The sequence below is a fragment of the Lontra canadensis genome, unplaced genomic scaffold (assembly GCF_010015895.1).
Source record: "Lontra canadensis isolate GAN:19392208 unplaced genomic scaffold, GSC_riverotter_1.0 scaffold3, whole genome shotgun sequence".
Classification (NCBI taxonomy): domain Eukaryota; kingdom Metazoa; phylum Chordata; class Mammalia; order Carnivora; family Mustelidae; genus Lontra; species Lontra canadensis.
In genome coordinates, this window is record NW_022630997.1 from 32,682,078 (window position 1) to 32,709,762 (window position 27,685).

Genomic DNA, 27,685 nt, shown 5'->3' on the forward strand with positions numbered 1-27,685 from the left:
TAAGTTTGAGAACATGCATTTGAACAAGGGGTGTTTACTGTTATGATTGTTGTTTTATTAGTATTAATATCTGATTTATTCCTGAATCTTAGAAAGTGATTCTTAGAGGCCCGAGGGTGGCCTTTGATGCTGTCCCTGAAGGTCAACCTCTGGAGGAGAGAACAGGATGGAGAGGGGCAAACCTGGTGGGGTGTACAGGATATATCCAGCCCAACTTGCTTTGATTCAAGACCCCAGGCTTCCCAGATCCTAGCATTCATGCCATCAGTTCTTGACTAATCACTTTATGCACATTTATTCAGCACCAACTGTATACCAGACATCATGCTAGGGCAGCGAACAGGATATGCATGGCCATGGGACTTACCTTCCTTCGTGGGTGTGTGCGCACACACGCACGTGTGCACACGGGGAGTATCTGCATGGTCCTAGCCCGGTGCTTCTCCATAGGACGTTTAACCGCATGCTTGTCCTCTGTGCTGTCTGAATTCATGTATTTTTTTTTTGTTTACTTTTGTTTTTTAAAGATTTAATTTATTTATTTGACAGACAGAGATCACAAGTAGGCAGAGAGGCAGACAGAGAGAGAGGAAGGGTGCCTGCTGAGCAGAGAGCCCAATGCAGGGATTGATCCCAGGACCCTGGTATCATGACCTGAGCCGAAGGCAGAGGCTTTAACCCACTGAGCCACCCAGGCGCCCCAAATTCATGTATTCTTGAGTCTCTCGGATGACATTTTTCATTCTGTATTCTTTTCTCTTTGTGATCTATTCTGTATCTAAGTAAACCAACTCTTTCTTTTAGCTCATTCTTAATCTTTCCCATGGAGAAACTCAGATTAGATTGTTGTTTATCATGGTCCTTGGACAATTTAAAGTTTTGACAAATCATTGAAAATCAATGTGTCCCTTTGCCCTGCTGGGAAGGTTGTTTATGAAGCCCCTGGTTTTGCTGATGGTATGCAATTTGAGACTTTGAGGAAGGAGCCATTGATCCTTCTAAGTTAGGACTTTTCTTCCTCCTTTGTACTGAACCAGCTCCTTCTCCCTTGGAGATGTGAGAAATCTTCCCCCACGAAGACAATACATGATTCACTAAATAAGACTATTTCTCCCAGAGTATTAGAGGCCCAAAAAGGGAACACAGCTATAAAGCTTCCATAGGCTCAGGTGCTGGAGGCAGACATCATTAACAAAACCTTGGCCAAAATCTGGCTGTAGAAGAGAAAAAAAAATCAGTATGGTGACAGAGACAGCTGCTTAGGTGGCCCTGTGTCACTCTTCAGGGCTCCTGAGGTAGAACTTTTGATGTGGGAGAGTGGAAGGCCATTTGCAGTCAAGGCGACCTGGGGAGACATCCAGTCTCTGTCAATAGCTGATTCTGTGGTCTTGGGCACGGTCCTTTTTGAGCCTCAGTCCTCTTGGGAAATTGACAGTTTGTGCTGTAGAAGTTTATCCTGGACTTTCTAAGAAGAGAATGGTTGGGAAAGCACCATGTAGAGTACTTTGCGGGAAGGAGGTATAAAGTATAAATTACCTTTAGTGTTTGTTTTCAGTAGTCTTGCTCTTTCAACTCTATAACTTCCACTCCTGTTTAGGGCCCCAACCTGAGACCCTAGAGCCATCATACTCTCCCCTTTGTAAACCTGCTCTCAAGAGAAGATCAGAAATTAATTGACACCGAGGACTATACCATATCTCTCAGCTTTACCACACATCAGCACTACCTGGAGAAATTATTAGATGGTTGGGCTCTACTCCCAGAGTCTCTTCTTCAGTGGGTCTGGTATAGACCCTGAGAATTTATATTTCATTTCAAGTTCTCCAGTGATGTTGATGCTATAGGTCCAGGGAACACACTTTGAGAACCACTGGTCTATATCATAGACTTTGAGGATGTTAAAGCCAGAGAAGACCTTAAGGACGATCTCAGCTCATCTTCCATTTTTACAAATCAATAGTGAGTTGGTGGCTGGACCAAGACTGTGACAGAGGCTTCTAATTTACCAGGCTGATGACCGAGGATGATCTCAAGTGTTATTTCCCCCAAGCCATTTGCATTTTAATGAGGGCCCAAACTCTGAGCTGTAAGGATGATGCTGGTGATGATTATCATGATCATGAGGACAGTGTCTTATTGTTTGAGTTCCTTCAATGCATCAGACACCTTCCATGCTGTGTGCTCCTGTGATGAGCCTGTGAGGTGGGCTTGCAATTCCTGCCTTGTAGATGAGGTCACATAGGCTTAGTTTTGGGTGGCTGACCAAGGACACTAGGGGAAGGCCTGGCCCACCTGTGTCCAGACCCTTGCTCTCACCGACATAACATGCCTTGCTCCGTGTGAAATGGAGCTGAAGATTCTATAAAGGAAGTTAAGGAATCAAAGAGAAGATAATGTAAGAGTAAGGACATTGGTAGCCTGAGGAATTACGTGCTGTTCATTCTCTGTACCCTTGTCATGCTCCTCACAACTATGTTGCTCTAGGATACAGGAATACCAGGATGGGACAGGCCATCATTGCAGACATCTGGCAGGTGTAATGCCTGGCTATCAGGAGCCATTTTATGCTGCTGTGGCCTCAAGACATTTCCCTTATCCCTGTCCTCTCATACAGGTAATGGACAACATCACTGAGGCCACTGTGACAAACCTATAGCGTTGCCCTCTTACCTGAGCTCATGTACACACACACACACACACACACACACACACACACACATGACATCCCTGTACCAGATGGCCTTGCCACCTCTTCTGTTGTGTTATCTCATTATCTAGCTCCATCCTATTCATGCTAGTCTGAAGCCAGGAGCCAAATTGACTGTGCGCCCCATGGACACTTCAGAAGAGCAGGCATAATGCTACTTGTGGGAATGTTCAGTCGCCCTTTCCCCTCCCATGGAGGCTTCCTGGTTTGCTTGCTTTTGCTGGTCCAGGCGCTGATCCAGACAAATGGTCATGATCACTCATTCCTTGAGTGGCATGTTTCCTTCCAGTCTCCTGAGGTTGGCTTGTGAACAGCTCTGAGAGTCCTACTGATTATCTGCCCTGCGTTGACATGTCATTTGGAACAACCTATCCATTGTTCTGACCAGGAGAGGAAGGCTCCTTACTGGCTGATAGTCTACTTATCATAAACCCTTCATGGTTCTCCAGGTGCTTGGTGCTTGGTACCTGAGTTCACTTCTCTGTTCCTTTCCTGCGGGCTGTGGTGTTCACACACACACACACACACACACACACTCTCATGTATGCACACTCACACACACGCATACCCCACACGCTCCCACAGAGCATGTTGATGACTTGGTCAAGGTGCAGGAATGACTGGCAGGGGGTGAGGGGGAGTGGGTGGGAAGAAGGATGTTCCCTTAAGAGCTGACAGATTGGTCTCCTGAATCAGGCTGAGGACTACAGAAAGGAGGACACAGAGCTTGCACTGAGCCCTCACTATTGCCGGACATGGTTTATTGGGCCTGTAATGTCATACTCAGCGTAGTCCTCTAGGAAGCCGTTTTTAGTCCCCAAGATTGTGGGTTCACTGAAGAGCTGGATATGGCCCTGTGTTTGTCCATGTCTAGAACCCTACTCTGTTCACTGCACTGTGCTGAAGGAAGGAGGCCAGATTGCTAAAGTTTCCCCCTTGGACAGCTGTAGTCACAGAAGAAACGCTTGCTGAGCTGCAGAAAACAGGCAACGCAGCAGAACGGAAGAAACTGCCAGAAGTCACCTGTGATGGCCTCACCCCAGATGACCATTGTTGGTATTTGGTGCTTGGTTTTGATTCTTCCTAAACATAAAAATATTATTTTTATGTAATGATTGAAAAAGGATACACAAGACAAATACTCTCGTGTAACAGATTCTTTTTCACTACGCAGCATAATACTGGTTGCCATTTATTTAGCTTCTACTATGTGCCAGGTAAGGCGCTAAGCCCGTCACATGTATTGAGAGGTTTAATCCTCATTGGAATTCTGTGAGGTATGGACCATTTTGCATCCAGGAGAACCGAGGCACAGAGATGTTAGGCAACTTGCCTGCGCTCACACAGCCAGCAAGCACTGGAGCTGGGATTCACATTCGATACAGTTGGAGTTGAGAACCCAGGCTGGTCCTTGTTTACCATGGACAGCCGTTTCCCTTAGCAACCAATACTCTCTTAAAACTCTGTTGTAACAGTGATGTAATATTCCATCATTTGATACCATCATTTACCCAGTTGATTCTGAAGTGTTGAACATATAGATTATTTCCAATGCTTTCTAGTTTAAACGGTGTGACTCTGAAAATCTTTGTACAAACATCTTTTCAGAAACTGAATAATTCCTTAGGATAAATCCCTAGGGGTACAATTGCTGTGTATGCACAGTTTAAAAGTGAATCTCCCCACCAAATTGCCATTCCAGAAACATCGTGCCAGCCCACATTCCCACCAGCAGACTGTGAAATTATCCTTTTCTGCCCAGATGATCTGGGTTTTCACTGTGCACCTTGTGAGTTGCTACAGTGCATAATGCAGGTGTGTCCCTGTAGCTGGGGTCCAGGCTGTGCATGGTGAGGCACTGCCAGGTTGTGAATGAGACCGTGGGAGCTAAGACTTAGGACTCTTGAGAGGACCAAGCTCTGCTTTGTTGGGGTGAGAGGTGAATGCAAAGAGAAGCACCGGGTGTGCCCCTGGATGGTGAACTAAGAGTCCAAGGAGTCCCCAATATCCTGACAACCCCATCCAAGGACAGATAGTATAGGTCCCTGTGATGTCCATCTCACAGAGTTTCAGCAGTTCCACAAGCCACCTCTGTTTGCAAAGCTGGAGAAGGCCAGCTCCGAGCACTCTGTCACCAGCAGCATTGCCCTGGGATGGGATCAGCGGGCAAGGACGCTGGGAGCAATTTCCTCAGCCATCCTCTTCCCAAGTCCAAGCGGGGCAGAGAGGAGAGCCCAGGCTTCTTCGGAGCCAGAGCCACAGGGACCTCACCCGGACCGGGCTCTGCCATTCGTAACCTGGGTTTGTTCAGGGCAAGTCACTTTCTTTCCCCGAATCTCAGTTTCTTTGTCTGTAGAAGGGGATTGATGTTTGGCCCTTCACACTTATACCAGGGATGGAAAAGGAATCGGGTTTCTGAAGGTCCCCGCACCCAGCAGGGACTCTCCCTGGCGTAGCAAGTACGAGACACCCGATTTCCTTCAGCGCTTCCTTTCCCATAACATCTGTGTTTAACGTTTGCAGTACCAGCATCCTTGTTTTGGGGAACAAAGTGGTTGCTTGCCCCTTTCCAAAAGCAGTTAGAATGGCAGAGAAGAGCATAATGAAGTTCTCGCCTCTGAGGCTGTTGCCTCTGAAAGTTGGTATTCCAAGGGACTTCTGGGAAGGGCGGAATCAGGGGTGCAGTGAAAGGCAATGCAATCTCATTTTATTATCAGTGTGGAGCAATGGAGAGGGGGTCATCCCATATTCCAGCTCACTTTTGGCCTTGTTTGTGGTGCCCCAACCTTCCTCTAGCCATAGAGGCTGATCCCTTTCTCCCAAATGTTGGGGAGGGTGCTTGAGGTGCTGGGACCAGACACCTCATGTCGCCATCCTTTTCCATGCTGTAGTGTTCCAGTGTGTGTGTGTGACGGGGCAGAGCAGACTTCAGGGAAGGGCTTGGATCCTGTTTGCTAAGAGGCTTGCAGGGAGACAGGTCAGGGCGGGCCAGTCCACCTGCTGCTATCCCGACATGCCAGGGATGGAAGTCCAGAGGCTTTGGCTTTCTCTAATGTGGAAGCTGTTCTTTTCCTCCTGTCCCTGAGTCTTCACATCTTTTCATTTCATGTCTGAACCTCGTGCCTTTCCTTTTCCTTTTAGGGAAAGGGGAAAATGAAACAAAGCAAAATGTTCCGATGCAGCCCAGGGAAATAAGGGTTGTATTTGGGTAATGTCTGGGAAATTGGAGATCTCTGCCGGGCCTCTGTGTTCTATTGATGGACAAGGGCACACAGGGGAACAGAGATCGGACTTGGTGCCAGTGTGGTGTGTGGTAACAGACTGTGTCACAAGATTAAAGAAGAACCTTGAAGCTGCTTGTCCTAAGAATCACTGATAGCACTCCATTATGTAATAATCCTATCCAACTTTTGGCATATTACATTTCATATATCTGAAGAACAGTAATAATACTGTATCCATCCTATGGTTTTCTACTACTTTCCTTTTGTATATGTATGCTTCTGCATATATATATGTTTCTGTATACATACACACATACACACACACACACAAATACCCCAAGCTTTGTGGATAAACAGCACAGAATAAGAAGCTAGATAAGGGCCCATGGAAAACTGTTTCTGACCCTATGAGGGAGAAGTATATCTTAGAATTTGGTGGGAGACTTGTGGAGCTCATTTTACATGGGGAGAAGAGGGTCCCTATCAGGGGACATAACCATGATGGGTGGGATGTTTGGGCTACTTATAGCTGGCAGCTGAAAATTTCCGAGAGCATAGCCAGACCAAAGAAGGCTTCTGTGTCTCATAGGGTCTGTGACCCACCAGGAAGATGGGGAGACATCTGCAAGATCCAGAAAATTTCCCTCGGAAGCTTAGAGAAGGTTATGGTGCCACATTTTACTCAGTGTGGGGCTAAAAGGAGGATGTAGGAAGCTCTGGGGTGCTGAGGAAGTGAGGCAGGGGTGTGAGGAAGAGAAAGTATTTCATAAAGATGGAGCATCACTGCTGCTGGGTCTTCATATTGGCCTGCATGCAAGATGGGACACACCAGCCTCTCCAGATCTCCCTGTTCACGCATTGCCTGGTAGACTGGGACCGGCCACATGCTTCTTGAAGCAGACAGGAAACATAATAGTACATTTAGTCCCTGTTTACAAATGGGGAGACTGAATGTCTGGGGTCACTTGGCAGCTCAAGAACGCGAACCACTTTCCCCTCTTTTCTTGAGTGCCTTCCTGGTGAGTAGGCATTTGTAGCTGAGACATCACTGGCATTGCTTCTGTGTCTTTCCTGCCTTCTCAGCTTAGGCCAATGAGACAATAAATGCTTCTTTCATGGAACCACGCTCACCTATCACTGAGCCCCGTATGGAGCCACCCATGCTTGTGACTCGAAGGAAACAAAGTACCCCCTTAGAATGGCCGTGCCAAGCTTTTGTCAGAGTCGGTTTCCACTCAGTCAAGGCCAGCTTATTTCCTTTTCCTTCTGGGAACATCACTTGAAAGGTGGAAACGAACATGATCTTAATTCTTCCTTCAACATGACATGCCCTTTTGAAATCGTACAAATAACAATGTCTGATTGTCATGTTGAATTGCGAGCGTAGATGTGAAATGCTCCGAAGTCAGACCGAAGCCAAATATTAGGTCATAAGTCAACATTTTGCTGAGAAACTCAGATACTAAGAAGTTGAAAATTTATATCTTTTCATGGGAAAACTTGTTTGCCAGCAGGAAAAAATTTCAAAGACTGTTATCTTCCCATGTGGAGGGAGAGAGATGAGTGTAATTTTGCAACCAGGGTCAAAGTCCTTGAGGGACATCTGAAATTGGCTTGGCCAAGGAGTGAGGCTTTGATGTCCTATTTGGATTGCTCCCCGATGTAAGAGTCCACGGGTGGCACTGGTGCATGGGTCCATTCTTACAGGGTCCTTGGACAGCACTGTGGGAATGGCTAGGAGCAGCCTCTTCCTGCCGGGTGAGGGGATGCCACACTCTACCTACAAATCCCTCTGATGGAAAACTTCTGAAGAGAAAGTGATCTGTTTGGGCCCATGTGTGCTTTGGGTCTTGAAAGAAGTAAAATCTTGACTATCTTCCTCTAAGCAACTATGGCCCTCCATGGGAAGTCTCAGCGGACGTGAAGACTGAGCTGACGTGAGAGATCACGTCCACGACGATATGGCGAAGCTTGTAGCAGGCCAGCTTGGCCTCTTGATTGCTGTGCTTCAGGCCTGCCTCCAAGCCGAGACTCGGGGCTTCCAGCTCCTAGTGTGAGCTGTGGGAGGAGGGAAGAAGTGGCAAAGAGACGTCTGCCTGCTCATTATAGAGCTAAAACCAGGCGCAGGGCTACATTAAGAACATTATGCTCTATTTTAAGCTGGTCAAGTGACAATGTCTAGTTTACATCGCCTTCCAAGAAGCGAAGCAGTTTACATTTCTTCTCTGTGCCCAGACTCCCGGCAAAGTCAGAATTAAGGCTCAAGATAAAATAGAAAGTTTGCTGTGGATGGGTGTGATGGAGTGGGACTTCAGCATGGCCACGGGCAGATTCCTGATGGAGTAATCTGCAGCCATTGCCTTGATAGAGAAACCCGCTCCTGTGTGTGTGTGTGTGTGTGTGTGCGTGCGCGCGTGTGTGCGCGTGCATGCAGTCCCACACATATGTATGCTTGTGTGCCTTTGTGTCTGCACATGCATGCAGATATGTGTACATTTAAAATGTGCGTATGCATGTGTGTATGTGTATGTGTTTGTGCATGTTTGTATGCATGGGGACACTCTGGTGTGAGCAGGGAAAGGCAAATGGCAGAAATGCAGCATGACACCATAATAATCAGGACCCTGTCCTGGATCCTTCCACGTGCATAGCAAGTTTGTGACCTAGATATTAGGTCACGGCCACTCAGGGCCACTAAACCTAGGGCCTTTCATGTTCACCCTGAGCAGGGTTCAGTTGGGTTCTAAGTACAAATACTAAATGGGGACTATTATGTTTCCCTCTAAATCTCTGATCAGAAAACCTCAATTCCCTAGGTCAACCTTTCTGCACTTTCCAAGGTGGGCTGCTAATCTGAGAACGAGGTCCCTGCCACTGCGAGCAGGAGGCTAGCAGGAGAGCCCACCTATTGCTCCCCTTCCCCACCTCTCCGTGTGACGTGAGCTGCCCTGGAGTCTCCTGGAGGCAGCATCATGGCCTTTTATGTCTAAGCACAGTGGGTGGCATCAGCATGCAGCAGAATTTGTTGCCAGAAAATAGGAGAAGAGCTTGCGGTGCTGGCTAGCGGGCAGGGGCCCATGTAGAAGGGTCCTGCAAATCCCACGATTGCAGTTCTCACCACTCAAAACTGCTGCAAGCCTGCCTGACTTCATGGTGATTTTGGTCTTTCAGGCCAAGAAGGGGAACTACGCCTTCCTGTGGGATGTGGCAGTGGTGGAGTACGCGGCCCTAACGGATGATGACTGCTCGGTGACGGTCATTGGCAACAGCGTCAGCAGCAAGGGCTATGGCATCGCCCTGCAGCATGGCAGCCCCTACAGGGACCTCTTCTCCCAGAGGTAAGCTCCGCCAGCCAAGGGGGACTTGGCGGGTAACCTTCTTATTATAACCTTCCTCAGCCCTGACTGTGTCCCAGCACGGCTGCCCCCACCCCATCTAGTTCCATGCCAGCCCAGGATAGAGAAGAGCAAGTATGAGGTCCCTTCCAATGAAGGTACACAGTCTCAGTTGGAGCCATGATGTGGGCAGAGCATGCTGGCCTGGGGCATTCAGTACAATGGAGAGGATTTTCTAGAGGTGGAGGAGGGCAGAGGAAAACAACCGACCAGCCCCCCAGGGAGGCCAGGGAGGACTTTCCAGAGGAAGTGACACTTGAGGCCTAAAGGATGAGGATGAGTTAGCCACCTAGGCCCAGTTATTTGAAATTAAGTGAATAATGAATTGGATCTAACAAGGATGCAGTAATTACTTATTATAAGTAATAGGAACTTCCGACATTGGCTTTCAGTGGGAAAAGTCAATGTGGGAAGAGTCAATGTGGAGACTTGAAAATAGTGTGGTCAGAAAAGCATATTGACCCTATCTTCATGGGCACGTGGGCTGAGGAGGCCGATGGCACCTACTGAGGCAGGCAAGGGACCTGCCTTCCCCTGCAGAGTGGATGGTGGCTCATGACTGCCTCCTTCCCATACTCCCCAGAACAGCTTCCTGGTAATTAATACTAGCAAATGCTAGGTGTAGGGGGCAGGGTAGTGGGGGAGGAGGGCTGAATAGGGGTGGGTATTCTAGCCGAAGCAAGGGCCCATGGATACCCTACAGCAGAAATGAAACAGCATGTCCAACATGTATTGGCTTTTTAAGCTTCCAGTGTAATTTGCTGGTGGGAGCCCATCCTTTGTTGAGCCTGTTCTTCTCCGGACACTGGGGCATGATCAAGTTCCCAAGTGCTCAGCCTGCACACCTGGCCAGTTTCCTTGTGAAAAATAATCTGTCATCACCACCCCACTGCTTCTGCCAGAGAAGCTTGCCTTAGTCTTTGACTAGGTGTATTGGCCTTACCAGACAAGGTGGAAGTGAGGACATGGGTCAGCTCAGTGGCCTTTTCCCAGTAGCCAGTCTGCTACCTGGGCTCCTCTTCCCAAGGATGTCTGTGCCTCGGGCCCATTGCTCACACATGTCTATGAGATGACATCCTGGTGAGTAAAAAGGGCAGGACTGAGGAGCCCAGAGAGGAATCCCTAAAGACAGGCTCTGCCTTTGGCCCACCAAAATCCAAAATGGTATTCAAGTGAAAAAACTGGCATGGTACCCAAGCTTAGGGGCAATACAGGTTGGCTGGTAAACACAGATATCCCATCAGTAAGGATGATCTATTTGGAGGGTCAAGAGTGGTTAGAGATCCATCGTTTAACACCTTAAAGCTTACAGAGGGTCACTCAGCCAGCTCCTGGCAGAGTCCAGAGGACAATACAAGTCCCTGAGTCCCACTCCTTCACCCACATTGCTGTCGGACCTCCAATCCCTACTGCCTTCCTTCTCCTACCTTGGAGGTGTGGGTTAGGGCTTTGTGACCATGAGCACTTGAGCCTAAACCCCATCAGAGATAGGCTGAGGAGGACACCCTGTGACCCATCCATTCAGTAGCTTGTTTGCAAAACTGGGAAAAAGGGTAGAATTATCTAAGTTAAATGAGGCTTTTGCATTTTTGTTTTGTTTTGTTTTCCTAGAATTTAATCAAGTATACATTCTGTGCCTCCCTTTGCTCCCTGTAGCAGAGATGACCAGGGAGAAGAAGGGGTAGAGTTTTATCAAGTGTTACAATTAAAGGCATGAAGAAGGAATGACTTCTGTCTAGGATGTGTATTGCATTGGTGTTCTTGAGGTGTACTCCATCTGGTTTTCTGAGACAGGAGGCTCAGGGCATTCCAGACACCATCAATCTGTGAGCACCTTTCTGGAACAGATGGTAGGGGAGCTGGGGTGGGGGTCAACAGCTAATGTGCCCCCAGACCACAGTCATGGAAGCCCAGGGTCCCAGTGAGGGAAGCATAGGGTCCCCATGTACTTGAACTGTCTAGAGAGCTCCAAAGTCTGCTGAAGTGACTGTTGGCACACTGGAGAGAAGAGAGGAGAGAGCTTGCTTCCCAGCTGGATTGTTCAGCAGTCCCAAATCAGATCAGGAGGAAACCTAAGGATATTCAACCCAGAGAAGGAGATGAGCAGAGAGAGGGTGGTTGGTCACTTTCAAAATTGTGACTGCTTGCTGGGTGCAGAAGTAATTCCATGCCCTTTGTATGGCCCTATAGGGCAGTCGACCAGGACCGGTGTTGGGGTGTAGGGTCCCAAAATTCAGGCTTGCCCTTGAGGAGGCCTGTTCATTATCTATCAAAGTGCTGACCCTGAGGTTCTTTTCAAAATTTCACCCAATAGAGACTCTGTTGGCTGCTCCCCAACACCAGAAGTGACCAGAAACAAAAGTGCCTAATCCAATTTCCTGGTTATTCTGGTTATTACTCTTTGCTTTCATGAGAAGGCCATGTGCTCTGTGACTCTAAGTAAATGTCCCCAGTAGGCTGTGCTGGCCTCCAGAATTATCATCACTTGGCTCTTTGTTGCAGCCCCTCTTAAACTGGAAGCATCCTCCCTCCCCGACCTGGGCAGATGGATCTCTACTTGGAGGGAACCCTCAGACCTTGGGTTGCCAACTTACTATGGCCAGTGGTTCTTCAAGAGGTTCTGTTGTATGGTGCATACAGAACTATGAGGTGCCCCTAGTTGGGAACATCATGCCTGAGAGCAGGAAGGGGGGCAGATCCAGAAAGCAATGCTCCATGCCATTTACGGAAAAAAGGTCTTACAGAAATAGACCCCCAGTCTTACCTGGAACTGCAGTAACTTTCTTTCCCTTAGGCCTGTGAATTAAGCTGTTTCCTTGGGTACAGATACGTTCCCTTGCTTTGGCAGAGGACGGGGTCTATACACTACACCTTATAAGTGTGTATGGTGGGGGTTGAGTGCTGTAACCTGTTTGTGAACCATGGCGTGCAGAGTAGGCATTCAATAAATGTTTAACAACTTAAGAGCCATTTATGGAGCACCTGCTGTGTAGCAGGGCTCCACAACTATTGACCAGAAGAAAGCATCTGCAATTACATCTGTCTGGAAAAATAGAATGACTGGCTTCAGGAAGCAGCTATGATCACTCCAGTTTACTCGTAAGCAGGAGTATAGATTATTCTGGTGTGCATTAGTTTAGCCTTGTTCTAGGACTCATTTGGTGCCCGTGACTTGTTTTATCTTTCCTCCATTGCTTACATATTTAAATTTTCCTTTTGATTTGTTTGTTTTTATTTTATTCTATGTTTTCCTATAAATTGCCTTCCATTCTTCCTGGAATAATATCAGGCATAAAAATACATACAATTAAAAGGAGCAGAAAGAAGGCAAGCATCAGCAGAACTTAGCAGCCTGCCTAATGCTGCTGTCAGTGAGTGGAGGAGTAGGAATCAGACCCTATAGCCATGCTCTGGCCAGAGTCTTGTGGTCCCCTAAACCAGAGCCTGACTCTCCAAGAGCAGGCTGACTGCACTTAGCAACCTGATGTTCTGGAAAGAGCGTGGCCTCCCGAGTCAGCATGACCCAGCTCTGAAGAGCAGCATTGCCACTTTCTGATTGCTACTGTGGGCCAGTCATCTAGATGTTCAGCCTCAGGTCTTCAAGATGTGAAACTGACATTATAAGAATGACTTTATAGGCTGTTAGGAGGATTAAGACAATGGAAAATGATCAGTCCCTTCTATGTTCTCAGTAAAGGGCAGCATAGGTCAATACAGGACAGGATAGGGCTGCTGGTCAACATGGCCATCAGACCATGCCACTGGAAGTGGCTTTTAGGGAACTGTGATTACTTGCCAGATCTTGAGCTGAGGGGTGGCCAGGTGTCCCGTCTTTTCATTTTGTCACAATAATTCTGTGGTAGGAGTCATTATGATCTCCGAATTTAGAAGTAAGAATGCTAAAGTGGAGAGGTTGCCTGACATGGCTGGTCTGGGTTTGGACCATGAGAGCAGAATCTATACGAATATATACAAATTCTGCTGTCTCTCCTCGGCAAGCCAGGAGCCTACCCATGAGGCTTCTCACAGCCCAGAGATCCTGCCCACCCAGTCCTGGGGTTCCTCTAACTGCCAGGAGACCCAGCTTCTTCGGACCTGCCAACGGAGACTTAGATGATGGCCTTTCAGCCTGAGCCAGTGGACAGCTTCCCTAAAATGTCCAGTGGGACACTGCTGCTGCCCAGTCCATCACGGGATGCGCCATGTGAGAGGTCTGTGGCACTCAGTGGCATATGGATCCCAAGCCCAAACCACACAGATCCACATGTCAATCACGGATCTGTGTCATCACCAAGCCCCTATGTGCACAGCGGCATTTTAAGTCTTTTGTGCCGACTTATGTCCTTGGCCCTTAACAGACATCATCTCATTATCTCACCATGACCATTTTTGTTTAGATTAGTTTTCACGATTCTGTTAATACATTCATATTTATGTTGATGCAACAAACATTCATGGATGGCCCAAGTTGGGTTGCCACTGTGCTTGCTTGGGAGAAACCATGGAGAGTAACACATAGCCCCTGTCCCAAAGGATTTCCTCACGTGGAAGGCTCATGGGTCTGTCTTGCAATGATGATACAGCCAAGGTTAACAGGGGCAAGTCACTTGTCCTGTGACACTCAGCTGAGATCTGGTGCCTCCATAGCCTGCTCTTTGCCCTGAGCCAGGCTGTTCACAGCCCGTCGGAGGCCATGCTCTGCTGGGCCCATGATGCTGACAGGTCAGAAGACACCCCACCACCACCAGCCCCGGGCTGTCACCTTCCCTCTCCACCAGTCACAGCTCATGCATGGTCACCGAACTCAGCCTCAGCCTGTAGTCATAGGTGGCCTGCAACACAGGCCCAGGGCAGAGACTGCTCAAATGGCCAGTTGGAAGTGAGCTTCTCCTGGCTATAAAGAACCACTGCTCTTGAAATTGAACACCCAGGGGGCTCAGAGTGGTCACCGTAGGTGTTATCACCTGTATATCATGCAGTATAACCATGAACCAGGCTTAAAAAAATACCCCCCACCCCAGAAGGAAAAACTTGGGTATGAGGAGCCTGGGGACTGCCAGCTACTACTTGCTCACTGTTCAGACCCCTGGATTAGAGAGGGAGTCCATCACATCCCACAACAAAGAAAAACCACCATCCGGACACCTACATGGGGAATAAGGGAAGAGCACGGGTTGCCCTACCTTGGTGAACAGGATAGAATGCAGATTCTTCTCACACCTTCTCTAAGCCCACATTCTCAGCTCTTCCTGTTTTACTGTCTTCATCTCCCACCATCCTCCTCCTCCCTACTGCCTCTCTAGAGCCTCACTGGCCATGTTGTAGCCTCTGAGATATACAGATCACGTAGCTGAGAACAAACTTGCAAGCATGGCTGTTGTCTGTCCTCATTCAATGCCATCCCTGCCAACCACAAATTGACCTTGGCAAGATACTTTACTTCCCTGTGCCTCCTTTTCCTTCTCTGGAAAAATGGAAGGAACCATCTCAAAGGGTTGACATGAGAATGAAACACTATTTGTCAAGAGCTTAGGCTATATCCTGGCACTTAGAATGTATTAGACAAGTGGGAGCTATTTGATGACTAACCTTCCTTCAGGTGTGCGCTCACCCTGTTGCCTCCTTGATGAGGTCCTCCCTGTGATGCCCCCGTCTGGACCACCCTCCCCATCCACCATTTCTTAGCCCCTCTATCTTGGTATCATAGTATTGATCACAGCCTCTGTCTGTATATTATTGTTTCAAAGTCCGTGTATAAGTCTCTGGACTTCACCCAGCGGTGCTGAACATCGTACATAGCCTAAGGCAGATGCTGAATGAATGAATGAATGAATGATTTGGTGAATCCTGGTAGGAGAGACTTACAATGTGGTTATTGAAGTTTGAAAGGAAACATTTTTTAAGTCCGTAGTCTGAGTGTTGCCTCAGCCAGTACTGTATGTTGCCCCTGATCCCATGTGAAGGGTCCTTATGTGCTTTGCCGCTGAACCTTATCCACGGGCAATGAGACAGGGTGGGCGGGAGCTTTGAGGCTTTTGAGGAGGAGAGAGAAGAAACGTGGAGTGTGCAGGGGGAAGAGCACTTTGCCTGCAGAGGGGAGGATGGGTTGGGGAAGGGGACAGCTGAGGCAGAAGAAGAGCTGCCATGGCTCAGCGTTTTCTGTGGGAGGGCCAGCGTGCTGCGGAAGGGGCCGGGGTCCCCAGGACCGCACCGAGGAGGCCAGGGACCATGGCTTCCATGGCTGGTGTCTTGCAGGATCCTGGAGCTGCAGGACACCGGGGACCTCGACGTGCTCAAGCAGAAGTGGTGGCCGCACCTGGGCCGCTGCGACCTCACCAGCCCTGCCAGCGCCCAGGCCGACGGCAAAGCCCTCAAGCTGCACAGCTTCGCGGGGGTCTTCTGCATCCTGGCCATCGGCCTCCTCCTCGCCTGCCTGGTGGCTGCCCTGGAGTTGTGGTGGAACAGCAACCGGTGCCACCAGGAGACCCCCAAAGAGGTCCGTGCCCCGAGTCCTGCTTCTCCCTTCTGCAGCCCAGAGGCAGGAGAGTCCCCCGGGGCGGGCTTTCTTCCAGTTAGTACTTACCAGAGTCACCTGTGTGCAGACAGCCCTGTTTTACTGGGGGGCGAGGGGGGGATGGTGTCATTGCTTTTGTTCGATTTTAAAGCGAGAGAACAAATGGAGGGGATGTTTTGATGCTTGACCGAAGGGCCAAGGCCCCAGCCGTGGCCACTAAAGTCCTGTATTTATCTGTAGAGCGGGTGCAGCATGAGCAGCGCCAGAGGGCCCTTCCCTACCCTGCCCCGCCCATGTGCCTCCACCCTGACCTGGAGAGAACAACTGTAGGGTAAGAGAGGAGACCTCATTCCTTCCTGGTTCTCTTTGCTTTCCCATCAAGGGCCACAGGGCTCTGCTCTTCTGGCATGCAAGTAGGGACCGGGCCCTGCCTCTCCCATCCTCCCTTCCTCCCTCTCCTCCCTCATCTTGATAGGGCCCAGCCTTGCATATGCCCCTCCAGGCCCGCCCAGCACAGGGAACATGGCGGCTCTGTCCGGACTCCGTGTTCTGGAACATTCCCCGCCTTATCTGTGGTGAGCACGAGCTGATTCTACCCACGACACTTCCTTCCATTGGGGTTTTGCTTTTCTTCAAGCTCTTTTTTTTTTAATGTGAAGGCTTCACACCCTGGAGTCAGTTCCCCTAAGGGAGGGTGGCAAGGCAGGCCTTTTGACTATTTGATATTCTGCCAGCAGAAACCTCCACACCGGCATGGAGGCGTAAGCCCAGCCACTCCATGGTAGACCTGCCACTGTGTGCTACATACAGCTCAGCTTCTTCTGAATTATCATCAACAGATCATGTTGACACAAACAGGTGTAAATTTCAAACACGATGCAGCAAAGTAACCAGCCCCAAATCCAAAGAGGCAGCGTCACCATGGCCACCGTCTCTGCAGCCTGGAGGGACTGGTTGGCCACAGCCCATACATCAGTCTGTCATGGAACCCTTGGCCGGGTGGGGGAGGGGAGAGACTCTCCATTCATACAAGGCATCCCGCTTTCTGTCATCGCACTTAGCTTTTGCTGGAAGGATGTTGCCGTTTGACTCAGTGTGTTGGAAATGTTCCGGGGACACCCATCTTCCTCTTCTGCCTTCTGTGTGCCTCTCTGCAAGGAAGTGCAAAGCCTAGGTCTCCCATGGCCTCATGCTTCTCCTTGTTACCCCTGGGCCACAGGAGAGCAGGAGGGAGGAGACTTAAGGGAAAAGCACTGAAAGGAATGGTTAATGGTTCTGCCCAAGCTTCTTTTGCTACTGGAAATTTGTGTGTGTGTGTGTGTGTGTGTGTGTGTGTGTGTGTATGAGAAAGTCATGGGGAGGACCTGTGAATTATTCTGATGAGTAGTTTTAAGGAAAGGCCACAGATCTGTCTTGTTACCAACCTGCTTCTCACCACCAAGGCTATATGCACAGAGGCATCAGAGTACACACCCAAGGAAGGGTGGCCCTGGAGTTACCTCCAAGTGGGACCAGAGAGGACCAGATCCCATTGTATCCAGGCTCCATGTTGTTTGGTTTGGGTCTGGTGTTTTTCCAAACCCAATCAGCCATAGCCTGATTTCCTTTGTGCAAATGTCCTTGGGTCGGGGAGCAGGAGAAGCTCTCTGGGTGAGTGAGCATCTCACCATCATGGAGAGGCTGACCTGGGATGGCATGGGCATAGTAGGTGCCCAGGCTCAGCCTTCCAGAATGTCCCTTATGAGCCAGGTGCTGGGAAAGGCCATTCTTCCTCTGGATTGGGTGTCCCCATCTGCTTCCAGTCTTCACGTCCCTTTACATCCCTGTTTAGGTTTTAGTGATAAGCCTAGCCTAGGCATCCCAGAAAGAATAGTCACTGTGTGTGTGAGAGAGAGAGAGAGACAGAGAGAGACAGAAGGACAAGTATTTGGGTCGATTGTTGGAGAGACGTAGAAGGCAGAGGTGAAAGAGAAAAACAAAGAGAAAAGACTAGCAAACCAAAGAATGACCTAGCTATGAGGAACAGCTCTCTTCTTGCCAGTAAAGCATCCTACCTTCTCTCTGGCTTCTACATAAGCCCAGGACCTCGGGCACAAGACAAGAGGATGAAGTACATTGGTCCTACCTAGAAAATGTGGAAATTTTGCCCCTGCCACCAACCTGCTTCCAGGTAGGAATGAGGACCAACGAAGAGGCAGGTTAAAAAGCATAGTAGCTGCCTTTCTTTCTGCTAGCTCCTTCTGGTAGAAGAAGGAACTATCCCCTCTTTTTCTTGTTTTTATGGGTTTCTGATTTTCAAATGAAATTTGTCTCTTCCTCTTCTCCTTCCTTTCATAAATATTCCTATAGGGGCATAGCCCATGTCCTCAGGGAATTCACCTCCACAGGGGCAGATGTGTCAAGCAGAGAGGTTGACCAAAGCAGTCTTCATTGGTCAGGACCATTCTCAAGTGATCAGAAGGTACCATGGATGTACCGAGGTGCACCCAGCCCAGCCTTGGCATGGTGGGGACTTAGGGGGCAGGGATACTGGTTACTGAAGAGTTCTTGGGGCTTGGAGTTGTTAGAAGTCAGTGTTAAAGGATTGGTGCAGATCGTAGAGCTGGAGGTGAGATCGGAAATTTAGGCAAGGTGAATAGCATTGAGGTAAATAGTCCTAACTGACCTCCCACCCTCCGCCCCCCGTCCCCCACCTGGAGCTCTGGGGACTGGAGAGTCAGCAACAGCAGGGGGAGGTGAGTGGAGAAGGCTGGACCAGGGACCAGGGGCTTTCTCTGAGGGATCTGAGTGCCAGGCCAAGTGATTGGGACCTCATCACATAGGGAACAGAAACCAGGAAGGGAACACAACACAATATTAGAAGCATATCTTTCACATCTTCCACAAATAATAATGATCCTTAATCCAGAACCACTTTGTGGTACTGGTTGCCTGTGTTTTTTGGAGCAGTGTTTGCACTTAGGTGAGAGTGTCTGGTTAGTCTTAGAATGCTTCATTCTGGGGCCTTGGCCATATTTCTCAAGAGCCAGAAAGTGGTCTTTGGGTGTAGTTCTAGTTGTGTTTAATGGCTTGTGTTAAGATGCCTTCAGACTTTAGACACCTACTTGAGGAAGAATAGTAATGTGCGCTCAACCCCTTGATATTCATGTGGATTGAGGCTCATATTTTTTCTAAGGAATCAGGCTATTATGTAGTTACCCAGTGCAGGTGAGTGCGGCAGGCTCTGTGCTTGCTGTAAAGAGCCACCCTCTAGATTTATGGGGGAAGTGGAGCCATTGCTCGGAGAATAAAATATTCATGAAATAAAGATGAGAACCGCACAAATGGGAGATGACATGAAGAGTGAGGGATGAATCATCTGTCACAGGGCTGGGAGCTTGGAATGCTTGTACTGCCTGCCTCGCCTGCCCTCCCCCAGGCCCTGCTTTCATTGCAGACGGGAGCTGGCTGAGGCCCAGGTGGCCAGGCATCGCCGCAGGTGGCCAGCTGCACTTGGTTGGAGATTTGTTTCAAGGGGCTCTCCCTCTGGCTGCACACCCTTCTCTGCCTCCACTCCTCTGACGCTTCATCAACTCCACGTAGAGAATTTTCTCTCCTGTACCTTTCCCCTCTTCCTTTATGCCAGCCTCACAGCGTTGCCCTGAGGTTCAATGAGGGGAGGTGTGCAAAGTGCCAGAAACAGCACCTGCCCACGGGCCGTGCTTGGTGAATGGCAGCCTGGGGGCTCCTCCCTCCCAAGGACCCTGTGATGGGCAGTCACGGGCACAGGGGAAGACAAGTCACATTGTGTGGCACCTTGTCTGTGCTGGGAAAGTTACACATTATCTTCTTACCTGTCCTGATTTTCTTTGAGAACATTGGAGGAAGGCATCCTTCACCCTGGAGAAAGAGGAGGCAGAAGTGACAGGGACAGAACTGGAATAAAATGACGTGTTTGCCCCTGGGTGGGGTATATGCAGGAGCAGGGGTTCTTACCTAACATCTTCAGGATGATTTGGCCCATGAAAGGTATAAGCTGGGCTTTTTCTTGAGCCAGGATCCTGGCTTCTAGCTAGGTGTTGATATCCTCTGAACCCCAGTTTCTCTCTTCTGCTGAAAACCAAGCCTGGCCCAATGGCTACACTGCCGATATCAGACCTCTTAGCACGAGGGGAGGAGAGTGAGTGTATGTTGCTGCCCTTATTCCAGGGCCTCCCAGCAGGAAGGCTGTGAGTGCTTGTCATACACCAGTGTGCACCTCACAACCTGTTCAGACATCACTCCTGTCTGTCTGATCCCCCCTGCTCACCTCCACAGGCTGCCCCCCTGCTCCGTCACCACCATGCATATGCACTCAGGCTGGCTGCGATTCCAAGTTGCTGCGAATGGTTTACCTGTCTGTGCCTGCTCAGAGTCTGCTGGTGCTTCTCCACCTCTGCCTTCCCATCACTTAGTGCAGTCCCTGCAATGGCAGAGCCTCTCGTTACGAGGTGATGGATCTAACTGGAGTACCGAGTACCTTCTATATGCCAGGGGCTGAGATGGATGCTTGACCAAGAACATTAGCTCATCTGGTAGTAGGAGCTCAAAAGTGTTTATCAAATGAATGAACCAGTCTGGGCTCCTATAAAGAAAACGTTATTAATGTTAAATTGTTGTGTAATCATTGCAGCTGGATCAATGGCTTTCAGTTCTGGCTGCACATCAGAGGTGATTAATCCTGGAGCTTTTTAGAAATATAGATGCTTGGGCTCCATTCCCCAAAGGGTAGGGTTGGGTGGATATGGACAACTCTAATTTCTAAAAGCTTCTGATATCCTGCCAAAGGTGAAAATCATGGGTCTACACCATCCTTCCAAAGGGAAATTGGGAGCACATAGCCTGCATAGTGGGAGAGAGCCCAGGTTTGGGAACTGGGTAGATTGGATTCTGATCCTTACACTCCACTTACCATGCAGTTGTGTGACCTTGAACAGATCTCGTCACCCCTGCCTCAGTTCACCCCTTTGTACACCTGCTGCTCCCACCTCTAATGGAAAGTGTCCATTAGCTGTCTCTTCTTTTCACCTTCCCTTGTGAAATGCGTGAGTGCGCCTAATGGAAGTCTTTCTCGTGATGCTCTGAAAACTGCCCATCATCTCTTGAGACCACTTCATTAGCTGTTGAGCTTCTTTGCTCTTACCCAACCACTGGTCTCAGACTCCAGCCCAGGCCTTTGGGGCTGGCAAGTCTTTGGAGCAATTCTTTTTTTTTTTTTTTTAAGATTTTATTTATTTATCTGAGAGAGAGAGAGAGAGACAGAGATAGCAAGAGAGAGAGAGCACAAGCAGGGAGGAGAGGGAGAAGCAAGCTCCCTGTAGAGCAGGGAGCCCAATGTGGGACTCGATCCCAGGACCCCATAATCATGACCCCAGCTAAAGGCAGACACTTAACCTACAGAGCCACCCAGGCACCGTGGAGTAATTCTTAAGAAGCTCATATGGATGGTGTTTCTCCCAGCTGTTGGGTCTCATTTATAACCGGGGTGGTCTCAGTGGTAATGGAAGGACACCTCTACAACCATCCCAGTCAGGTGCAAAGTCCCTCATCCCATTTTTGTTCCATCCCAACTTAAAGTAAAAGCCATTGGACACTAAACAAAGTCTGTTCTAACAAGTCCCACGTGTAACTGGCTGTTACATAGATGATAGTTTAGTTAATTACCGTTTTCCAGTACACTGAATTATTTCCACGTTGGTGAACAGCGGCTTAATTACAGAACTTTATCTCTCTGCAAGACAATGCCTGGGAGAGGGTCCCCAGTCACCTCTGTTGGTGCATCTGTCATCATGTTTAATATGAGGGGAGAAATGCAGAATTTGGCCAATTCAGGGATAAATGCAGTCTGTGAATTTTATGTCATATTCAGGGATGTTTGACTAGGTCAGTTACCTACAGTAAATTAATGAAGACAGCAGCAAGTTTCCATGCGGTTGAACACCAAAAACTTGAGATAATGAGGATGTAAACTGATGTAGTTCACATAAAAAAGTCCATTACTTGAATTTGCATAACATAATAGAATGTCCCATTTTGTCTAAAATATAGATAATTATTCAAATCACTCCTGCCTCTTTCCTTGAGTGGGCGGATTATTTCCGCCTCCTCGTTCCTTGGCCAGGGGCCACTGGAAATGACTTGGTGTATGCTAAATCTGTGGCCCCGGGTGACCCAAGATTATGCTTCTGGGCTTTACCACCCAAGGTGGTTTTCTCCACCTTGCACTTGGACTAGACAGCGGCGGAGGAAGCAGGCAGCCGAGGGATGTCGTGGCCAACTCAGAGCCAGATTGCCTGTGTTTTCAGGGGGCGTGAGGCATTTTCTTTAGTTCGCCTCATTTTGCTGTCCAGATAAACAATCACATATGGGCAGCTCACGATGGCACCTTGTTCCTCCAGAGTTTGTTTGTGTTGGATCTACTGGCAGTAATCGAATTTGAATAGAGTGAGGTTCTGCTGGGGCAGAGAGGGTGAGTTACTTGACTGCATTTGGGGCAGACAGGTTTCCCTGGGAAGTCTGTTCAGTTGGTGTGGACATTTTCTCTGGGTCCTGACCTGGAGAGGTTACAGGCTCATGACTGACCTCAGCTGGAAGTCAATCCCCACGGCACAGCTTTATAGTTCTTCTTGAAGTTTTTTAATCTGTCCTTACTTAACTTGAGGCATGAGAAAAATTATTTAGATTTAGGAAACTATTCAAGCTCTTTCCTCCAAAAATACTGATTTGGGAGGTAGTTGGGCTGTTCCACACCTACACTCTGGGCTGACTTTTATTCTAAACACTTTGGTATTACCAGACCAAGTCCTCACAGCTGTGATTATCATGCTAGATTGGTGCCTATACCCAACCAATTTGAGAATCCTACTCTCTGAACCTCTTCTCCCTCATACTTCTCTGGTAAATGACTGCATCTCAGAGACCTCTTTTGCTCACATTTTTCTTCAGAGGATTTTGGGTGGTTGGTCTTCTCCCAAAGCTCTCCTTCTGTTTTGTGTCTGTGGCATTAGGTAGAGAGGGCTCCTTTCACTCAGTCTCCACTCTCGACTCTGTGTCCTTCTTGGGCAGGAAGTACCCCTTTCTCTTTCTCTAGACCCCAGCAAAATGGGCAGCATCTCCTGAACACTTTTCTGAGAAAAAAGGGTCATGCGCTTTCTTCTCACCACCAGAGTGAACAGGGCTGGGGCCAAGATGCTTGCCTTCCCCTCCAAATTAGTCCACTCCTAAACTTGACTTCTTTCCATCCCCAAAAGGATCCTTAAAGCCCTGGAAAGAAAATCTAAAGGAGGAAAAGATGAGATTATGTAACTAACCAGTTCTCCTTATGATCCCAAGTCCAGTGGCCATTGGTTTTCCTTCAGTAGAAACTGAAGGCACTGCCAACAGCGACACTCAGCTCATCCAACCTTCTACAAGCTTTGCTGTCTGTAAAGAGAAGGGAGGATTATATAAGTAAACCCCAGAAGTGTCTGAAGTTCTCTCTCAACTTCCCCAGCTTCCAGGATCTCTGATACTTGTCTTTCATCCTTCCCATACTTTGAAATGAAAATAACCAATAGATACAGAGATTTACCATCATAGTCATGGCACAGACTTCGGCCAGTGCAAATGAAAGTGCTGTATCAGCAGTTTTTCTGGAGCACATAGCAACCATGAGAAGACTGGAGAAGCAGGATGGGTGGGGGGCAGGGGGCAGGCTTGTCTACAGAGCTGGGAGACAAGAGATAGGAGGATGGTCATGGAGCAGAAAGTTTGTTGAAGTATTCCTACTGTATTGGAAGGATAATCAACTCTTTTATGTCTCTTTTTATCTCTTTGTTCAGGATTCAGATTCAGTCCTATTGTCCTTGCTTGGTCATTGTCCTGCATCTTAGCTACAGGTGGGGCAGGGCACCTGCAAACTGTTATCTAGTGAGGAAGAAGTAATTCCCCAAAGCACACAAACCATGGTCTTCTTAGGAAGAGATAATTGATCCATGGTGGCCCTAAAACAACAGGGGACTAATATAGCAGTTTAAAAAACTATTAAAAAATAGATTCATATGCAAGAATAAAAAACAATAGATAAAACACAGAGAAAAAGGCAAGGTTGCACAGACCTGGATCAATATGCTGTAAGGTAGTTGAGAGAACTTGAATTTGGCATCTTGTCTTTTTTACAGGCTTTAAAGAGTCTGTGAAAGACAGCCCATGCATCACGTTTAGTTAGGCTAAGTAAAGGCCTGGTCCTCTCCAGCCACTTTCTCCAGTGTCACCTACGACACTTGCTACCCTGAGATGTCCTCAACTTGGAGCTGGTTTCCCAGCCTCAGTGAGCTGAGCTCTGCTGTGTGGGGTTTCATATCCCTGGAATGTTGGTTCTGCCCATGGGGCCCTGCCAGCAACTTCTGATGTTTCCATCTGGGACACAGTGTCAAGCCCCATGGTATCTTCCATTCTGAAATCAGTTGGCTTTCTTATTCTCAGCTTTGCTCTTGGCCTGGGATGAGTTCTTTACTCTCTTGTGGGGGTTGTTAGTTTTCTTATTCCGGGAAAGGTTCTGGGAAAGATGGCTTGTGTCCCACAGAATCCAACCTCTGTCTACCAGTCATGAACTTGGCAAAGGTGTGGAGAGAGCAGTGGCCCTGCCTTCACCACGCCAGGAGGCATTGGGAATAAGGAGCAAAGTGCAGAAGCAACTTCCTTGCTCAAGGAAGGCTGGATTGAGATTTCCTGGGGGTTAACCACCCATGAGAGAGGGGTGTTCACGCCAGCTACTCAGGGTGGCCTCTTCCTGGAGAAAATCTCCCACCAGCCTCCTAGGAGCTCAGAGCAGCCACTGGAATGGCCCTTAAATGTGTATGGTTCCTTCTTTTTCCTTTTGAAAGTGCATTCAGGGCTTCTCCATTGTGTGGTATTTCTAACCACGCTACAAGACAGGTTCCTACCGAATGGATGCCACCATTAGATAGCCCACAGTGTTCTCAGACTGGAGCTTTGACATGGCATTTCTCTAGCAGTCTGACCTCAGAGAGAAACATAGCAATAGCCATGAGCTTGCCTACCACGTTGGCACTCATACTGCCTGAAAATAGGAGTGAAACTTTGAGCACCTCATCGAGGAGCCGGTGTGGCTTCTCTATGGACACCTGGTCTCATGCCCCACCTCCTTGGGGCGAACTGAACAGCTAGAGTACATCTTCTTTGTCTTTTAGGAGCTTCCAAGTAATTTGGCCTCCTTGATTTATTTTAATATTGTAGACAAAACATCAGGTTTTTGAAAAGAATGATATTTGTTAAGCACACAAAAACCATTTCCTTGCTACCATTTACCATATGGAGAAAGAGTCAAGTGTGAGGGTCACCATCTTGGTGGTCTCAATCCTCTTGATACCAGAAAAGTCACCTGAACCCTGAGAAGTCCCCTTCCTCACCATCTCCTCCATCTTCCTCATCTAGGAACTAGCCCCATGAGCCTTGGAGGCAGGGGCGTGCCTGCTTGCTGGCATCTCTGGACATTGTGCACAGGGAGAATGGATTTTCAGGGGCAGCCAGGACTTCACTTCCTACTCCAGGCTTCCCAGGCTGCCCATCAAAGGGTTGTGATTCCAGGGAGGACACTGATCTTCCCGAACCCAGGATTCCTCTTGTGGATGACGGGGATGATCACACAAGGCTTTCTGAACATTGTGAGCTCTATGGCAAATACATGGGGCCCACCAGGGACTCGAGGACCAGTTCCCTTTATTCCCACGGGAACTCCTTTATTCTCCTTCTGTCTCTGCTGGTTCCTCAAGGCATCTTTTCACAGGGTTGCCTCTGGGTATGACAGGGGCTCTAAGCAGAGTGAGGAGGGGAGGCACGTGTTGCCAAAGCCCGCTTGCTGGGTTTATGCTACCCAGGGCCAGTGTCCTAGGCTACTGGTTCCCCAGAAAACAGAGGGCCGGCCATCCAGGTGAAGAGGGGGTGGGAGGACTGGGGGGATGCCCCCCCAGTGTCTGCAGGCTGAATAGACCTGGGGTCTCCAGGCCTCCCAGAGTTGGTGGAAAGCCCACTTGTGGTTCATCTCAGGGCTCAGGCTGACCTTACTGTGCTTTCCCTCCAGGACAAAGAAGTGAATTTGGAGCAGGTTCATCGGCGCATGAACAGCCTCATGGATGAAGACATTGCCCACAAGCAGATTTCCCCAGCATCCATTGAGCTTTCCGCCCTGGAGATGGGGGGCCTGGCTCCAAGCCAGGCCTTGGAGCCCACACGAGAGTACCAGAACACGCAGCTGTCCGTCAGCACTTTTTTACCCGAGCAAAGCAGCCACGGCACCAGCCGGACACTGTCGTCAGGGCCGGGCAGCAGCCTGCCGCTGGCCCTGAGCAGCTCCGCCACCATGCCGTCCATGCAGTGCAAACACAGGTCGCCCAATGGGGGGCTGTTCCGCCAGAGCCCAGTCAAGACCCCCATCCCCATGTCCTTCCAGCCTGTGCCGGGAGGCGTCCTTCCAGAGGCCTTGGACACCTCCCACGGCACCTCCATCTGACTGCGCCGCCCGCCCCGCCGATCGTCCATCCACCCACCCGACCAGCAGAGCTTTTTAATACAGGAAAACCACAACACAAACCACACACACACACACACACACACACAGAGACTCTCATTTTTCTTGTACATACGTGTAAATAATGACAGAATGGAGTGGGGTAAAAGTGTATTTTGAATATTCCCAATTTTCGAAGTCAGTAAAAAAAAAAAACACAAAAACTGTATGAATGACTTTGTAAATTTTGTTCTATATGAATAAAAAGGCAAATTACTTGTGATCATTCTGAAGTGCCAAAGAAGCCCCCTATTCCTGGGCCTTTCTGAAGGCAGGAGGGGGTGATCAGATAAGGAGCCCCTTCCTGCTGGGGGAGAGGGGAAGATGAGCAGCTATTCCCTTTAGAGGAGCCCCAAATGCTGCTTGTTCCCATGTCCCATGGTTTCCTGCCACGTTCCTCTGCTCCTGGCCCTTTGTTCCTCTTTAATCCTCTTGGGTAGACCAACAGTGAGCCAGCATTGGCATGACCCCAGGCCGCTGTGCTATAGGGTGATCAGCTGTTCCTGTCAGCCTGGAACTTAGGAGGCTCCTGGGACAGGGGGCAGTCCTCTTGGTCACCTACCACATGACACCATGTGCTGTGGCCCAAGAGAAGCACCCCCCAGTGAGGTGACCGTCTCTGAGAGCTTTGCTGCTGACATACAGAGGGGTCATACTATTGGCCTTGTTTTTTACTTTCTTTCCTCAATTAGAAGAATCAACAAGTGATAGAATATGGAAAAAGGCATATAGGCCCCATCATTGGCTCTGGAGGCTTGGCAGAGGTGGGCTTGTCCTTGTCCGTGGGTGTAGAAAAAGGCTAGGTGTGGTGTGATGGCCAGGTGAGGTGGTGAGACGTGAGGCCAGGGAGAGGGAGGATATCCCCTTGGGTTTGCAACCTGTAGTTTCAGGTCAAAGGATTCTGTTGGAGAAGTGGAGGGAGGCACCCTGTTCAGCAGACCAGTGCTCTAGGTGATGGTGAGTGCTGGGCATAGATCAAAGGGACCATGTTTGTTCAGATAGGAAGGAGCCTTGGCTTCTAGAGAAGGAGCAGCATAACTTGGTGTGATGTGAACACAAGTAAATCATCCTCCAGGGAAGCAGCCCCAAAAGTGAGAGGGTGTCTTCAGGTCTAAAACCCTGCAAGCAATCTGCCAAATGACCAGAACCCAGTCCTCCCCACCTGCCTTGCCCCCTTCTCCAGACCAGAAGCCCTCAAGCAGTTAGCCAGCCCATAGCAGGGGTCCCTCTGACTGGGAGCATCACATAGTCTCTGAGATT

At 49.0% G+C, this 27,685-nt stretch overlaps 1 protein-coding gene across 4 annotated transcripts in view; it reads left to right on the top strand.

Moving 5' to 3' along the window:
* GRID1 (glutamate ionotropic receptor delta type subunit 1) overlaps positions 1 to 26,666 on the top strand; it is a 680,604-nt gene extending 653,938 nt beyond the window's left edge. For 2 of the 4 annotated variants that reach the window (XM_032838417.1, XM_032838411.1), the window contains exons 14-16: positions 9,103 to 9,269; positions 15,582 to 15,822; positions 25,940 to 26,666. In XM_032838417.1, coding sequence (XP_032694308.1) covers positions 9,103 to 9,269; positions 15,582 to 15,822; positions 25,940 to 26,368 — 837 coding nt within the window. In that variant the 3' untranslated portion in view covers positions 26,369 to 26,666. Of the gene's footprint in view, positions 1 to 9,102; positions 9,270 to 15,581; positions 15,823 to 16,080; positions 16,172 to 25,939 lie in introns of all 4 variants that reach the window. The other 2 variants (XM_032838424.1, XM_032838432.1) reach the window with 2 other exon arrangements.
* Positions 26,667 to 27,685: the final 1,019 nt, after the last annotated feature.